Below are 15,319 nucleotides of genomic sequence, written 5' to 3' on the forward strand. Positions count from 1 at the left end.
ACATGGATGCACACTCGTGTGCACAAGCCGGTGCACACCTCCCTTTGCACACTCACCCGTGCTCACCCCCACGTGCATGCACACACACATCCGTGCAAACCTGCTGCACGCACTCCGTGCATGCCCCCTCGGTGCTTGCACACCCCCGTGCAAACCCACCCCCTCGTGCATAACCCCCTCCCCCGGTGCTTGCACACCCCGTGCACACCCACGCGCGCCCCCCCCGTGCCTGCTCACCCGTGGGAGCCCCCCCGCACGCAGCCCCGCAGCCTCCCGGGGTTGGGGGGGGGGGGAGCTGCGGGTGCGTCCCCTTTAAAAGGGTGGACGGGGAGGGGGGGGGAGATGGAGGGGGTCACCGTTACCATGGCAACCGAGGGGGCGGGCGGGGAGCTCCTGCGGGGGGGCGCGGATTTAAAGAGCCCGCCCCCCGCGCGTGTGCACGCGCACACACCCACGCGCACGCACCCGGGGGGAAAGGGGGGCACGTCTGCAGAGCACCCGAGTGCCCCCCCCCGCGGGTACGACCCCCCCCTTATTGCACAAGCATGCACACGCACGGTGCATGGTCTGGTGTGCACTTTGCACACGCGTGTGCACAGCCCTTGCAGGCTGGGTGCGTGCTTACACACGCGTGTGCATGCACACGAGCCCCCCCACGCGCACCCTTGCCCCACGGGGGGAGCCCCCAGCAGCAGCAGCGCTGATGCACACCCGTGCCCCCCCCCCACGCCGTGTGTCCCCCCCCCATGTCCCCAGTGTCCCCAGCACAGCCCCCCCAGCAGACAGAGGCAGGAGGTGGCTGCAATGGGGTTTATTGGGGGGCGGGGGGGGGGCAGTTGGAGGCGTGCTGCAGGTGCAGCGGGGGCTGGGGGTGTTTGCCCCCCCTCAGGGCTCCTCTTCGCCCGCTCAGGGCCGTGGTCGCCCCTTCTCAGCACCCGGCGGCACCCATGGGATCCTCGCACAGCCCCCGGCTGCTCGACCGCCTGCCATACCTGCGGGGGGGGGGCACGTCAGGGGGGGCAACGGGGGGCACGGTGCAACGGGGAGAAGCGAGCAAGGGGAGCAGCCAGGGAATGCACTGCAAGGGGGCTGTGAATTGCAAGGAGGGAGGCGTTGCAATGGGAGGGTGCAGCAGCAGGGTTGCAGGTTGCAGCAGGGAGCACGGGGATGCATCGCAGTAGGGAGGTGGTTGCAGCTGCTGAGCAACGAGGGGGAAGGGGGTGAAGCAGGGAACGTGCAGGGAGTGCGTTGCAAAGGGAACTGGTTGCAAGAGGAAAGTGAATTGCAACGGGTGGTGCAGTGCAATGGGGGAGCACAATGCAATGGGGAGCACGCTGCAAGGGGGGGCATTGCGGTGAGGATCTGGTTGCACAGGGTGAGCAAGTTGCAGCAAAGGGGCACAGTGCAACAGGGAGTGCATTGCAACGGGAAGTAATTTGCAATGAGGAGTGCATTGGAAATGGGAGTGCATTGCAACAGGGAGTTGCAGGGAGTATGTTGCAACTGGGAAGTAATTTGCAACGGGGGGGGCGTGCACTGCAACAGGGAGTGCATTGCAATGGGGAGTAATTTGCAACAGGGAGTAATTTGCAGGGGGGTTATTACAACGGGGAGTGCATTGCAATGGGGAGTGTGTTGCAACTGGGAAGTAATTTGCAACGGGGAGCGCATTGCAATGGGGAGTAATTTGCAACACGGAGTGCATTGCAGCAGGGAGTAATTTGCAAGGGGAGGGGGCATTGCAATGGGGAGTGCATCACAGCAGCCCCCCCACACACACCCCCTGACTCACCGGTGCCGCGTGACCACGTTGAGGTACTGCTGCAGGTCGTTGTAGAAGCGCACCAGGTCCTCGACGGGGGCGTCGTCCCCGGGGTAGGTGGGCTGCGAGGGGCCGGCGGCGGCCGGGTGCCCGGCCAGCAGCACCAGGCAGCAGCCCAGGAGCAGCAGCGAGGCCCAGCGGGGAGGCATGGCTGCACCGGGGGGGGGGCTGTCAGCTGTCAGCCGAGGGCACATGCACGCACACGCATGCTTGCACGCTCACACATAGCATGCACACACGTGCAACAAGTGCGTGCTTGCAAATGCGCACACGTGTTGCATGCACACACACGTGCAATGCATGCACTCTTGCACACGCACACACTGCAGCACATGCACACATGCGTGCTTTGCACACGCACCTGCAGGGAACGCTCCTCTCCCAGAGCACCCCCACGTCACTGCTAAGCACTCACACGCGTGTGCACACCACTTTTCACACCCACACACTCTCAGCCTTGCACATGTGCGTGCACAGCTGCAAGCTCACCCCCCTGCCCCAAATCCTTCTGCTTCCCCCCCCCCATGGGTGCTGCCCCCAACCTCCCCAGCACCCAGATCCCCCAGCACCCCCCAGGACCCCCCAGGACCCCCCACCCCTCACCTGCTTCCACGAGCAGTGGCACGGGGACGCGCTCACACGGGGGACACGGGGGGGACACAGGGGACAGCTCCCTGGCTCCTCGGTGCCACCGCTGCCACCCCGGCGCTGTCCCTTATATCCCCCGTGCCCCGTCCCCTGTCCCCCTGCTGATGTCACCCCGCGGCCGGGTTGCCAGGGGGGACAGGGGGGTAGCAGTGGGGGGGGGGGGGACACGGGGACATCTGGCCCCTCGCCTGGCCCTGGTTAATGTTTGACGCTGGGGCCGGGGGCACCTGGGGGGGGCGAGGGGCCGGCTGCTGAACCCGGGTTGGGGACAGGGGGACAGGGGGACGGACGGATGGACAGAGGGGTGGGGGCCCCCCCAGTCAGCACCCACCGTGGTGCAGCCCCACACCAGTGCACCCAGCAGCCCATACCAGTGCTCCCAGTGCACCCAGAACCCCATACCAGTGCACCCCTACCAGTGTGCCCAGCACCCAGTGCACCCAGTGCCCAGTGCACCCTGCACCCCCTATCAGTGCACCCAGTGCACCCAGTGCACCCATACCAGTATGCCCAGCACCCAGTACACTTATACCAGTGTTCCCAGTGCCCCCCAGTACCCCATACCCAGTGTTTCCAGTGCCCCCAGCACCCCATACCCAGTGATCCCAGTACCGAGGTCGCCCATACCAGTGCACCCAGTGCTCGGTGCACCCATACCAGTGTTCCCAGTGCCCCCTGCGCCCCATACCCAGTGCCCCAGTGCCCCCAGCACCCCCTCACACAGAAGACCCCCCCACCCCGTACCAGTGCTCCCAGCACCCACCGCAGCACCCCCACACCCCCAGCCCCCCGTGCACCTCTACCCCCATCCCGTGTGCCCCCCCCCCATGCCCAGAGCACCCCCCACACCCCACTGCCAGTGCCCCCCCCACCCTCGTGTGGCTGCACCCCCAGACCCAGCCCATGGAGCCCCCCACACCCCCAAATCCCCCCCCTCTTTCCCTCCCTCCCCACTGTCCCCCCCCCGCAGCCCCCCAGCCCCTCGCCCCCTGCTCCCCCCCCCCCCGCAGCCCCCCCTCTCTACTCCCTTGGGCCTCCAGCCAGCCCCGTGCACCCCCCTCCATCCCCCAGCACCCCCATTCTCGCCTGCAGCCCCCCCACATCCCTCCCTCCCCCCCTCCTGCATCCCTCTCTCCTTGCATCCTCCCTGCATCCCCGCATCCCTCCCCGCATCCCCTCCTCTCCTCCATCCCTCCCTGCCCCCCTCTTTCCATCCCCCCCATCCTCTCCTGCACCCTCTGCTCCATCTCCATCCCCCCCCGCACCCCTCCATCTCTCCCTCCATCCTCCTTTGCTCCATCTCTCCGTCCCTCCATCCTCTGCTCCATCCCTCCCTGCATCCCTCTTTCCATCCTCCTCCATCTCTCCCTGCCTCCCCCCTCCTCTCCTCCATCCCTTTTTGCATCCCTCTTTCCATCCTCTGCATCCCCCCGTCCTCTCCTCCATCCCCCCATCCTCTCCTGCACCCTCTGCTCCATCTCCATCCCTCCCTGCACCCCTCCACCCCTCCTTCCATCCCTCCATCCCTCTTTCCACCCCCCTCTCCTCCATCCCTCCCTGCGTCCCTCTTCCTATCCTTCCACTCCATCCCCCCCTCCACCCCCTGCGCTCTCCTCCATCCTTTCTTGCACCCCTTTCCATCCCCTCCTCCATCCTCCACTCCATCCCTCCCTGCATCCTCCCATCGTCCTCGCACCCCTCCATCCCTCTTTCCATCCTCCCCTCCATCCCTCCCTGCTCCCCTCTTTCTAACCCCCCATCCTCCCATCCATCCCCCTGTCCTCTCCTACTCCTCCGCTCCATCTCTCCCCCCCTGCACCCCTCTGTCCCCCCCGAGCCCCTCCATCCCTCCTTGCCCCCCTCCATCCTTCTTTCCTTCCTCCTCTGCTCCATCCCTGCACCCCCCCTACATCTCCCTTTCCATCCTTTGCATCCTCCCACCCTCTCCTGCGCCCTCTGCTCCATCTCTCTGTCCTTTCCTGCACCTCTCCATCCCTCTTTCCTTCCTCCTCTGCTCCATCTCTCCTTCCCTGCACCCCTCTGTCCCCCCCTGCACCCCTCCATCCCTCTTTCCATCCTCCTCCACTCCATCTCTCCATCTCTCCCTGCCTCCCCCATCCTCCCCTCCATCCCTCCCTGCTCCCCTTTCCATCCCCCCATCCTCCCATCCATCCCCCCCCGTCCCCTCCTTCCTCCTCCTCTCCATCTCTCCCCCCCCGCACCCCCCCATACCCCCCCGCACCCCCCCATCCCTCTTTCCACCCTCCTCCAGCCCCCCCGACCCCCTCCCTCTCCCCCCCCAGCACACGAGGGGTGCCCACGCTCTGCTCTTTATTGCCACTGGTGACAACGTGCGGGGACCGCGCGGGGCCCCCCCCCCCGACAGCAGCGGGGAGGGGACGGGAACGGGGTCCCCCCCCCCCCTCCATGGGACACCTCCGGGCTGGGCTTTGGGGGGGGGGTCCCAGCCCCCTGGCACGGGGCTGAGGCTGGCCCCGGCTGCTGGGACCCCCGGGGGGAGCCACGGGGGGGGGGGATTGGGGGGGATTTGGGGGGATCTGGGGGGGGTTGGGGGCACCCGGTCACCACGCGGCGTCAGCGTCGTACCTGCGGGAAGAGCTGACGTGAGACCCCCCCAGCACCCCCAGGACCCCCACCCTGGGGTGCAGAAGGGGCTGCAGCCCCCTTACCCAGGGAGGGGGGGGGGACAGGGAAAAGGGGGGGGGGGGCACTCACCAGGACCTGTCGCCGGTGGCCCCCAGGAGCAGCTCCGACACCACGGCCTCGGGGCTGGCACGCTTGCCGTACCTGCGGGACACGGGACGTGCAAAGGGGCCTTGCACGGGGGTCGTGCAAGGGGGAGAAGTGCACGGGGGTGTGCGGGGGGGGCCTCGCATGTGGGTGTGCAAAGGGGTCGTGCACGTCGGCGTGCAAATTGGGATGGATGTGGGCGTGCAAAAGGGGCATTGGGCGTGCAAAGGGGATCTTGCACGTGGGAATGTAAGGGAGATCTTGCACGGGGGTGTGCACGGGGGGGGCCTCACACGTGGGTGTGCAAAGGGATTGTGCACATGGGCATGCAAAGGGGACCTCGGACATGGGGGATGATGTGGGTGTGCAAAGGGGATCTTGCACGTGGGTGTGCAAGGGGGGAGAATTGCATGGGGATGTGCACGGGGGGGGCACACACATGGGTGTGCAAAGGGGATCGTGCACATGGGCATGCAAAGGGGGATGGATGTGAGCGTGCAAAGGGGGTATCAGATGTGGGAGATGGACGTGGGCGTGCAAAAGGGGTATCAGACACGGGTGTGCAAAGGGGATCGTGCACATGGGTGTGCAAAGGGGAGAATTGCACGGGGATGTGCAGGGGCCACACACGTGGGTGTGCAACGGGGATTGCGCACTTGAGCGTGCAAAGGGGATCGTGCATGTGGGCATGCAAAGGGGGATGGACGTGGGTGTGCAAAGGGGGTTTTGCACGCGGGCGTGCAAGGGCCGCTCACCTCTGCCGTGTCACCAGGTTGATGTAGTGGCGCAGGGCCGAGAAGTACCTGGCCAGCTCCTCGGGGGACGCGTCCTCGCCGGGGCTCTCGGGTTTTGGGGGGTAGGCGGCCCCCAGCGTGCCCAGGCACAGCAGGGCGCACAGCGCCAGCGCCGCCAGCACGCGCCACGGCCTCGGGGACGTCACCATCTGGGGTGGGGGGGGGAAAAGGGATGGGGGGCTCGGGGGGGGGTCACCGGGTCCCGGGGTCTCATCCCCAGCCCCCTCAGGTGGCCCCGTCCCAGCCCGGAGGGGTGAAGCCCCGCGGTGAAGCCCCCAAGCCCGTGGGGACGCAGGGACACCCCCAAAGTGCCCAAGGGGACACCACCCCCCCAGGACCCCCCCTCACTTCCCAAAGGGGACATCTCCCACTCCTCAAATTCCCCCAAGGGTACCCAAGACCCCCCCCACACACACACACACCTCCCAGAGGGGACATCTCCAACCCCCCCCAAAAAATCCCCCAAGGGGACCCTTCCCTCCCAGGACCCCCCCCTCACCCCAGAGGGGACATCTCCAACCCCCCCCAAATTCCCCAAAGGGGACACATCCCCCCCGGGACCCCTCCCACCTCCCAAAGGGGACATCTTCCCATCTCCCACCCCCCCAAAATCCCCCAGGACCCCCCCCAAATGGGACATCCCCCCCCCAAAGTCCCCAAAGAGGACCCATCCCTCCCAGAACCCTCCCAGCGGGGACATCTCCCACCCCCCTCACCCCCCAAATAACCCCCCCAATGGGTGATCTCCCACCCCAGGGACCCCCCTCCCCAATAGGACACCCCCTACCCCTCCCGTGTCCCCCCCCCCCGGTCCCCGCACTCACGGTGGAGCAGCGAGGCGCTGGGTGACAGCACGGGGACACGGCGGGGACACGGGCACGGTGCCTCGGCTCTTATAGGATCGGGGGGGGGGGGGGGGCCCGGCTCCTCCCTCGGCCGTGACCCACCCGGGGCTCAGCAGGACCACGGCCGCCCCCCCCCCCCGCTGCCACCGCCCCCCCCTCCCTTCCAGGCTGTGGGACACGCGCGCCTGGTGCCAGAGCCTGTCACCGTGTCACCGAGCCGGGGGGGGACAGAGACACTGGGAAGGGAGCGAGATTGGGGCATGGGGGGGGCAGATTGGGGTGGGGGGGGCAAAGGGGGGCTGGGGGGGGCAAAGGGGGGCTGGGGTGTCACATAGACATGGCATGGGGACAGGGCATGGATGTGGAAAAGGGACAGGGCGTGGGGACAAGGCACGGGGACAGGGACAGCACGAGGACGAAAGGCAGGGGATGCGGTGACACAGGGACAGGGCATGGGGACACGGCACGGACATGGCACAGGGACAAAGGACAGGGCACAAACATGGCACAGAAGTGGCACGGGGACACCGCACAGAGCAGGCAACAGGGACACGGAAAGGATGTGACACAGGGACAGGGCACGGGGACACGGCACGGGGACAGGGCACAGGGACAGCACGAGGACAAAAGGCATGGGATGCAGTGACACAGGGACATGGCACGGACAGGGCACGGATGTGGCACAGGGACAGGGCACAGGGACAGGGCACAGGGACAGGGCACACAGTTGTGGCACAAGCACGGCACGGGGACACAGCACGGACACAGCGCGGGTGTGGCACGGGGACGGGGCACAGACAGGGCACGGGGACAAAGGGCAGGGGACACAGCTGTGGATGTGGGGACAGGTGGCACGGGGACGGGGCACGGACAGGGCACGGGGACAGGGCAGGGGGACAAAGGACAGGGCACAACCATGGCACAGACATGGCACGGGGACGCAGCAAGGAGGTGGCTCAGGGACAGGGAACGGGGACAGGGCACGGGGACACACCGATGTGACACGGGGGATGTGGCACAAGCACGGCACGGGGACACGGCACGGACACGGCACAGGGACATGGCACAGGGACACAGCACGGCTGTGGCAGGGGGGCGCAGCAATGGCACTGGTGGCACAGGGACAGGAGGGGACAAGGAGCCGCGACACAGGGACGGGGGGGACACGCAGCCGTGTCACGCGTGACAGGCTCAGGAGGTGGCACCGGGCATGGCACGGGGACAGCGGGCACGGGCACGGCACCCCGGGGGGGGGACAGCGACAGGGACAGGGTCGGGGACAGGGACAGGGACCCCGCCGCGTCCCCGCGGAGCCAGGCAGGGGCCACCAAGGCCGGGGACAGCCGGGGGCAGCGCCACCGCGGGGTGGTGACACCGCCACCGGCACCGCGGGGGGGGCCGGGGCTGCCCCGCGGGGGGGCGCAGCCGGGGACACGCGAGGCGCCGGCACCCACGGGGACGGGGTCGCGGTGTCACCGCTGTCACCCGCTGTCACACGCACGCCCCCGGCTCTGTGCTGCCCCCCCCCCCCCCCCCCCCGACGTGCTGGGAGGACAAGGGGGGGGGAAGCAGCCCCCCCACCCCCCCCCGGCAGCACCTTTCACATCCCCGCGGTCGATGGGAAGGTTTAATGGGATCGATGGGGGTTTAATGGGATCGGGGGGGGGGGGGTTAATGGGATCGATGGGGGCTGCGTGCCTGGGGACAGAACGCGCCCAGCCGTGCCCCGGGGGGGGGGCGCTGAGCCCCCCACCCACCCAAACCAGGCGCTGGCATTGTCCCTGATGTCCCCAAGGGGACCGGGATGCGCCACCCCCCCCCCCCCCCAAATCCCGATGTCCCCACGGGGAGCGGGGCAGTGCCGCTCCTGTCCCGCTGCCCCACGCAGGGGGAGGTGTTTTGGGGAGGGGGGGGGGGGGACGGGACAGGGCAGATGTGACCCCCCCCCAGCCCGGAGGATGAAGGGGAAGCGCCGTTTCTGCCCCATTTCCCCCCGGGGACAGCAAACACCAATCTTCCAAAGGTCACAGGATGGCTCTGGGGGGGGGGGGGGGGGGACACACACACGACACAACGCGATGTCACACGCGTGTCCCCCCCCCCCCCCCCCCCCAAAAAAAAAAAAAAAGCCCCGGAGGTCGGAAAAGCAAACAGGGCGCTGCCGCTCCATGCGCTTTATGGCCCCCGCCTTCCGCCCTTGGCGCATTAGGGCCCCCCCCCGGGCACATTAGGGCCCCCCCCCGGGCGGAGGCTGCCCCTTATCGGCCGGCAGCGCCCTGTTTGCTCGGCCCCGAGTGCTTCCGATGAGTCGGCAGCAGGGGATGGGGGGGTCGGGGGGGCTGTTATCACCCGGGGGGGCTGTTATCACCCGGGGGGGGGCGTCAGCACTCGGGGAGGGGGCTGTCACTACCGGGGGGGAGCTGCTATCACCCGGGGGGGGGGCATCATCACTCGGGGAGGGGGCCTGTTACCACCCGGGGGGGGCTATCACTGCCCAGGGGGGTCCATCACCACCGGGGGGGGCTGTCACCACTTGGGGGGGGGCAATCATCAAGGGAGGGGGGTTGTCAGCACCAGGGGGGTGTCAGCACACAGGTGGGGGACTGTCACCACTCCGTGGGGGGGGCGGCATCATCACTGGAAATGGGCTGTCACCACCGGAGGGGGGGCTGTAATCACTGAGGGGGGGGCCTGTCACCACTTGGGGGGGGGGGCAGCATCACTGGGGGAGGGCTGTCATCACCCCGGGGGGGGGTGACATCACTGGGGGAGGGCTGTTACCACCTGGAGGGGGGGTATTACCACCCGGGGGGGGGGGGCTGCCACCACCAGAGGGGGGCGTCACCACCTGGGGGGGGCCACCAGGCCCTCACTCAGCCCCCCCCAGGGTTAATCCAGGTTAGTTCCGTGCCTCAGTTTCCCCAGAGGACGAAGTGGCGCTGAGCAGCCCTGGGTGTGTGTGTGTGGGGGGGGGGGGGGGGGGGCTGATTGACCACTCACAAATACCACATATAAAAAGAAAGAAAAAAAAAAAGAATAAATAACGGCTCTTTGTTAAAAATAAAGAAAAAAAAAAACAAAACAAGAAAAGGGATAGCGGGGGGGGGGGGGGGGGGGGGGGCGCTCAGCCGTCGGTGGCGAGGATGACGGCGGCGCCGAAGATGCCGACGCTCTGGCCGATGAGCTTCATCTGGTTCCAGAACTCGACGCGGCGCGCGCGGTGCCAGTAGGCCAGGTTGCCGTCGATGAGCAGGATGGCGAGGGGCAGCAGCACCGCCAGCACCTGCGCCGCCGCCCGCACGCAGCAGCCCGAGAGGAAGGCCAGCGCCAGCAGCCCGTAGAGCACGAAGAGCAGCTGCAGCGTCAGCTCGCCCCCCAGGATGTGGTTCAGGTAGGCCAGGCGGTCCTCGGCGCTGTGCTGCAGCGAGTACGCCTGCGGGGAGTGGGAGCCGAGGTGGGTAGGGACCCTTAAAAAAAAAAAAAAAAAAAATCCTAAACCCACCCAGAATGCCCCCAAAATACCTGGCAGATGAGGTAGATGCCCAGGAAGACTTGACCTGTGGACTGCAGCGAGCGGCTGCGCGGTTTCTGGCGGTACAGCTCGCCCGCGCCGCTCGCCAGGATGAGGAAGCCGCCGATGATGGCGATGGTCCGCGAGTACATCCGCACCTGGAAGGTGGTGGTGGTGGGGGGAAAATCAGCGTAAGGACCCCCCCCTCAGAGAGCGCTGGAGGGGTTGAGGGGGGGGTCCGACCTTGAGCCAGTCGCCGTAGTGCGCGTGGCCGCCCACGTGTGCGGCGTAGGTGGCGAGGGCGAGCTGCAGGGCGGCGCCCAGGGCGAACCAGCGGCGCTTGACGCCGAAGGACATGAAGCTGGCGCACAGCACGGCCGCGCCCATGTCCACGTACAGGTACGGCACCGGGATGTCGGGCTGCCTGCGGGGGGGGGGGCACACACGGGGGGGGGGTAAAAAGGGGGGGGTGTATGGGGGGTCCTGGGTCTGTCAGAGCACGCTGAGTGTGGCCCGGCCCCATTGTGGGGCTGCCGGGTCGCTGCTGTGCCCCTCAAAGCTCCCTGACCCCCCCAGCCCCATGTTTGACTCCCCCCAGGACCTCCAGAGCCGCCCCCCCACACACACTTAACCCAGCCCCCCCCCCAGCCCAACCCCAGCTGCCCCACAGCGAGCCCAGCCCCACAACTCCCCCAGGCCCCACACCTATCCTGCACCCCCCAATCCCCACCCTAACCGCCCCACAACCCCCCCACGCCCCCAGCTGCCCCCCCAACTATCCCAGGCCCCACACCGCCCCCAGCCCCACACTGACAGCCCCCCCAGCTGTTCCACAACACCCCCAGCCCCACACCTACCCCATAACGCCCCCAGCCCCACACCACCCCCAGCTGCCCCCCACTCCCTCCAGCCACCCCCCACCAGCCCCATGCCCTCAGCTGCCCCCCAACTGCCCCCAGCCCCACAGCCAGCCCCACCCCACACCTACTCCCAGCCGCACATTGCCCCCCAACTCCCACCCCAGCCCCACACCTGCCCCAGCCCCCCCATTTACCCCATACCACCCCCCCCATCCTCTCAGCTGCCCTATACCTGCCCCATTGCCCCCACCCCACACCTACTCCCAGCCCCACATTGCCCCCCAACTCCCCCAGGCCTACACCTGCCCCATAACGCCCCCAGTCGCCCCACAACTCCCCCCAGCCCCACACCTGCCCCAGTCCCCCCCACCAACCCCCCCTGCCCCCAAGTGCCCCCCCAGCCCCCACCTCCCCTGTAACTCCCCCCCCACACCGCCCCCAGCCCCAAATTGCCCCTGTAACGCCCCCAGTCGCCCCCCAGCCCCACACTTGCCCCACATCGCCCCCAGCCTCCCCAGCCCCACACCTACCCCAGTACCACCCCAGTTACCCCCCAACCAACCCCACGCCCCCCCCACCGCCCCCAGTTACCCCCACCACCCCCAGTCCCCCCCAGTTACCCCCCCACCGCCCCCCACCCTCTCAGCTGCCCTATACCTGCCCCAAGCCCCACACCCCACACTTGCCCCACACCGCCCCCAGCCCCAAATTACCCCCGTAACGCCCCCAGTTACCCCCCCCACCACCCCCAGTTACCCCCCCACACCCCCCCAGCCCGCCCCCGCGTCTCACCGCCTCCCGTCCGCCCTCTCCGCGCAGAGCAGCAGCCCGCTGAAGCAGTGCCAGAAGGGGAAGCGGGTGAGCAGGACCCCGCCGCCCGCCGTCAGCAGCCGCAGCGCCCTCCGCCGCCACCCGCGCCCGGCCGCCATCGCGCCGGAAGCCCGGCCCCTTCTCTTCCGGCCGCCCGCCGGAAGTCCCGCCCCGCCTCCCTATTCCCGCTTCCGGCGCGCGCACAAGCCCAGAGCGCCAAAGGCGGGGGGGGGGGACGGTTAAAAAAAAAAAAAAGAAAATCCGGGTTTTATTGGTTTTCTCTGCTAAACAACGCTAAAAAGTCTTTCCGTTTTGTTCCGTTTTTTTTCGGCTTTTTTTGTTATTTTTTTATTTCTTTTTACTTTTCGCGAACTCCGCCGGGCAGGGCTTGAGTGGCTTTAAAGAGCTCCCGTCGGCTTTCTGGGGGGAAAAATGAGCGGAACGGGGAAAAAAATGGAATAAAGTTATAAAAAGGGGAAGGGGTGGCAAAAAATTGGAGGAAATGATGAAAATCGTGGAAATTAAACGGAAAGAGAGGGGAGCAATGACCCCTGCCCTTCCAGGTCCCCCTGCTCAAGGAGGAAAAAAATGGCAATTTTGGGGCAATTTGGGTGGAAACACTTTTTTTTTGTGATTTTTTTCCTCTTTTTTCTTTTTTTTTCTTTTTTTTTTTTGTTTCTCTTTTTTCCCTTTTTTTTTTTTTCTTTTTTTTTGTGCTTTTCTTTTTTTTTCTTTTTACCCCCTTTTTCTTTTTGCCGCCATCCTGGCCCAAAAACGGAAAAAATTGCCCCAAAAATGGAAAAAAAAAAATAAAGCAGCCCGATTCTGAGCCCGTTTCCCCAGCTGTCGGTGGCAGCGGAGCCTCCAGGAGCCGTTTATTTCGCCCAAGCCCTGCCCTGTGCAAACACAAATTAAAAGGGGGCCGTGACCCCCCCCCGGCCGGCTCCTTCGTTTTGGTCTTGGAGGGTTTTTTTGGGGAAAAAAAGGGGAAATCCTGCTACATGAGGGGATGGCGGGGAAGGAGGGGAGCCCCCCCCTTTGCAAAAATAAAAGGGGGGCTCCCTGCGACGAGAGGGGGGGCCGCAGACAGGACCGGGGCAGGGAGGGGGCTGTTAGCAGGGGGGGGGGGCGGCGCGTTTCATTCAATTATTTCTCTTTCCTCAGTTTTTTTCGTTTTTTTTTTTTTTTTTCCAAAGTCTGAGGTTCTGGGGGGGTGGAGGGGGGGGAGCCCACTCTGTGTGCGTGTGTGTGTGTGTGTGCCCCCCCCCCAAAAAGGCGCAAAGGGGGGGGGGGGCTCAGGCCGACAGGGCGCTCTCCTTCTGCGGGGGCTGCGAGCGCTGCATCACCTTCTGGCTCTCCGCGTCCCGAAAGTGCTTCTCCACCTGGGGGGGGGGGGCACGATAAGGGTTTTTTTTTTGGGGTGTCAGGAAGGTTTTGGGGAGGTTTTGGGGGGGTTTTGGGGGTGTGGTGCCCCCCCGGACTCACGATTTTGCGCACGTGGCCCAGCGCGCTGCCCTCCTTGCCCTTGCAGTTCTCCACCTGGTAGGGGGGGGCGATCACCACCTCCTCCATCACCACGATGTTCTTCTCCTGCCACTTGCAGTCCTTGATGCTTTTTTTTTGGGGGGGGGGGGGGGCAGGTCTTACACCCCCATCCCACCCCCCAGTTACCCCCGTGTGCCCCCCTTTACCCCCTTTACCTCCCCTTTATCCCCACGCCCCCTTTTAGCCCCATTACCCCCTTCCCCCCCCCTTTTACCCCATCTCCCCCCCCTTTTACTCCCATCTCCCCCCCTTTTCCCCAATTCCCCCTCTTTTCGCCCCCCTCCACCCCCTTTACCCCCCCATTCCCCCTTTTACCCCATTTCCTCCAATTCTCTCCCCTTTACCCCCCCCCTTGCCCCCATCCCCTTTTCACCCCCCATGCCCTCACCCCCATTCCCCCTTTGCCCCCATCCCCTTTTTACCTGCGTTCCACCCCTTTAACCCCACCCCCCCTTTTTACCCCCATTCCGCCCTTTTAGCCCCATTCCCCCCCATTTCCCTCCTTTTACCCCTATTTTACCCCCATTTACCCCCTTTTATCTCCATTCTTCCCCCCTTTACCCGTTTCCCCCCCTTTTACCCCCTAAATCCCTGCCTTTTACCCCCATTCTCCCCCTTTTACCTCCCTTTTTACCCCCAATCCCCCCCTTTTAGCCCCATCCCTCCTTTTACCCCCCCATTTTACCCCCAATCCTCCCCTTTTACCCCCCTTTTACCCCATTCCCCTCCTTTTACCCCCACCCCCCCGTTTTACCTCCTTTTTAACCCCCCTTTTACCCCCCTTTTTCCCCCTCCCTCCCTTTTTACCCATTCTCCCCCATTTTCCCCCAATCCCCCCCTTTTACCCCCATTCCCCCCCCTTTTACCTTCCCTTTTCCCCCCACCCCCCCATTTACCTCCTTCCCCCCCCCCCCTTTCCCCCCCTTTTCCCCCCACCCCTTTCCTTCAACCCCCCCCACTCCCCCCTTTACCCCTCCAAACTCCCCATTAACCCCCCAGGTGTACCCCCTAACCCCCCCCCAGACCCCCCCCAGGTGTACCCCCAACCCCCCCCCACCCCCCCAGCCCCCCCAGGTGCCCCCCCCCTCACGTCTTGTGGATGGTCTGGAAGAGCTGCTGCCCCCCCAATAACCCCCCAGACCCCCCCCAACCCCCCCTAAACCCCTCCCATTTCCCCCCAAACACCCCCAGCTGCCCCCCCCAGACCCTCCCACTCCCCCCAGACGCCCCCCCCAGACGCCCCCCCCCTCACGTCTTGTGGATGGTCTGGAAGAGCTGCTGCCCCTCCAGGGAGACGCCGGCGCTGATGGCGTAGGCCTGGCTCAGCTTCTCCTCCTTCTCCAGCCGCGCCTTGCTGGCCAGCTGGGGGGGGCACGGCGTGGGGGGGGGGCACAGGGTGAGGGGGGGGGCCGGGGGGGGCACACGGCTCGCTGCATGCCCCCCCCGGGGTGTGTGATACCCCCAGGGTGTGTGTGATAGCCCCCTGGGTGTGGGACCCCCCCCAAGGGTGTGTGGGACCCCCCCCCCCCAGGGCTGTGAGCCCCCCCCCGGGTGTGTGAGCCCCCCCCCCGGGTTCTGTGACCCCCCCCCCAGGCTGTGAGACCCCCCCCAGATCATGAGCGACCCCCTCAGGGCTGTGAGACCCCCCCCCTAGGGTCTGTGACCCCTCCTAGGTTCTGTGACCCCCCCCCCCCCAATCATGAGTGACCCCCCCGGGCTGTGAGACCCCCTCC

At 66.3% G+C, this 15,319-nt stretch overlaps 4 protein-coding genes across 4 annotated transcripts in view; all 4 read right to left on the reverse strand.

Moving 5' to 3' along the window:
• Positions 1 to 928: 928 nt before the first annotated feature.
• LOC311218517 (pancreatic polypeptide) lies at positions 929 to 1,971 on the reverse strand (the record flags this gene model as incomplete). The annotated part of the gene is made up of 2 exons (XM_084301210.1): positions 929 to 992; positions 1,793 to 1,971. The coding sequence occupies 2 exons, from the start codon at positions 1,969 to 1,971 to the stop codon at positions 929 to 931; spliced, it is 243 nt and encodes an 80-aa protein (XP_084157336.1).
• Positions 1,972 to 5,052: 3,081 nt separating this feature from the next.
• LOC311218440 (peptide YY-like) lies at positions 5,053 to 6,164 on the reverse strand (the record flags this gene model as incomplete). The annotated part of the gene is made up of 3 exons (XM_084301123.1): positions 5,053 to 5,077; positions 5,207 to 5,278; positions 5,977 to 6,164. 3 exons carry the CDS (start codon positions 6,162 to 6,164, stop codon positions 5,053 to 5,055), a joined length of 285 nt encoding a protein of 94 aa, XP_084157249.1.
• A 3,731-nt stretch (positions 6,165 to 9,895) lies between these two features.
• Positions 9,896 to 12,191, reverse strand: TMEM101 (transmembrane protein 101). Its single transcript, XM_084301204.1, has 4 exons — positions 12,024 to 12,191; positions 10,615 to 10,795; positions 10,383 to 10,529; positions 9,896 to 10,293 (listed from the first exon to the last, which is right to left on the reverse strand). The coding sequence occupies exons 1-4, from the start codon at positions 12,158 to 12,160 to the stop codon at positions 9,985 to 9,987; spliced, it is 774 nt and encodes a 257-aa protein (XP_084157330.1). The 5' UTR covers positions 12,161 to 12,191; the 3' UTR covers positions 9,896 to 9,984.
• An 84-nt stretch (positions 12,192 to 12,275) lies between these two features.
• Positions 12,276 to 15,319, reverse strand: part of LSM12 (LSM12 homolog) — a gene marked incomplete at its 5' end in the record, with an annotated part of 3,338 nt that continues 294 nt past the window's right edge. Inside the window, 3 exons of the mRNA XM_084301124.1 lie at positions 12,276 to 13,423; positions 13,527 to 13,653; positions 14,839 to 15,016. Of these exons, the coding sequence (XP_084157250.1) occupies positions 13,337 to 13,423; positions 13,527 to 13,653; positions 14,839 to 15,016 (392 nt within the window). The 3' untranslated portion in view covers positions 12,276 to 13,336. The remainder of the gene's footprint in view (positions 13,424 to 13,526; positions 13,654 to 14,838; positions 15,017 to 15,319) is intronic.

The sequence above is a fragment of the Netta rufina genome (genome assembly GCF_964035555.1).
Source record: "Netta rufina genome assembly, chromosome: 24".
Taxonomy (NCBI): domain Eukaryota; kingdom Metazoa; phylum Chordata; class Aves; order Anseriformes; family Anatidae; genus Netta; species Netta rufina.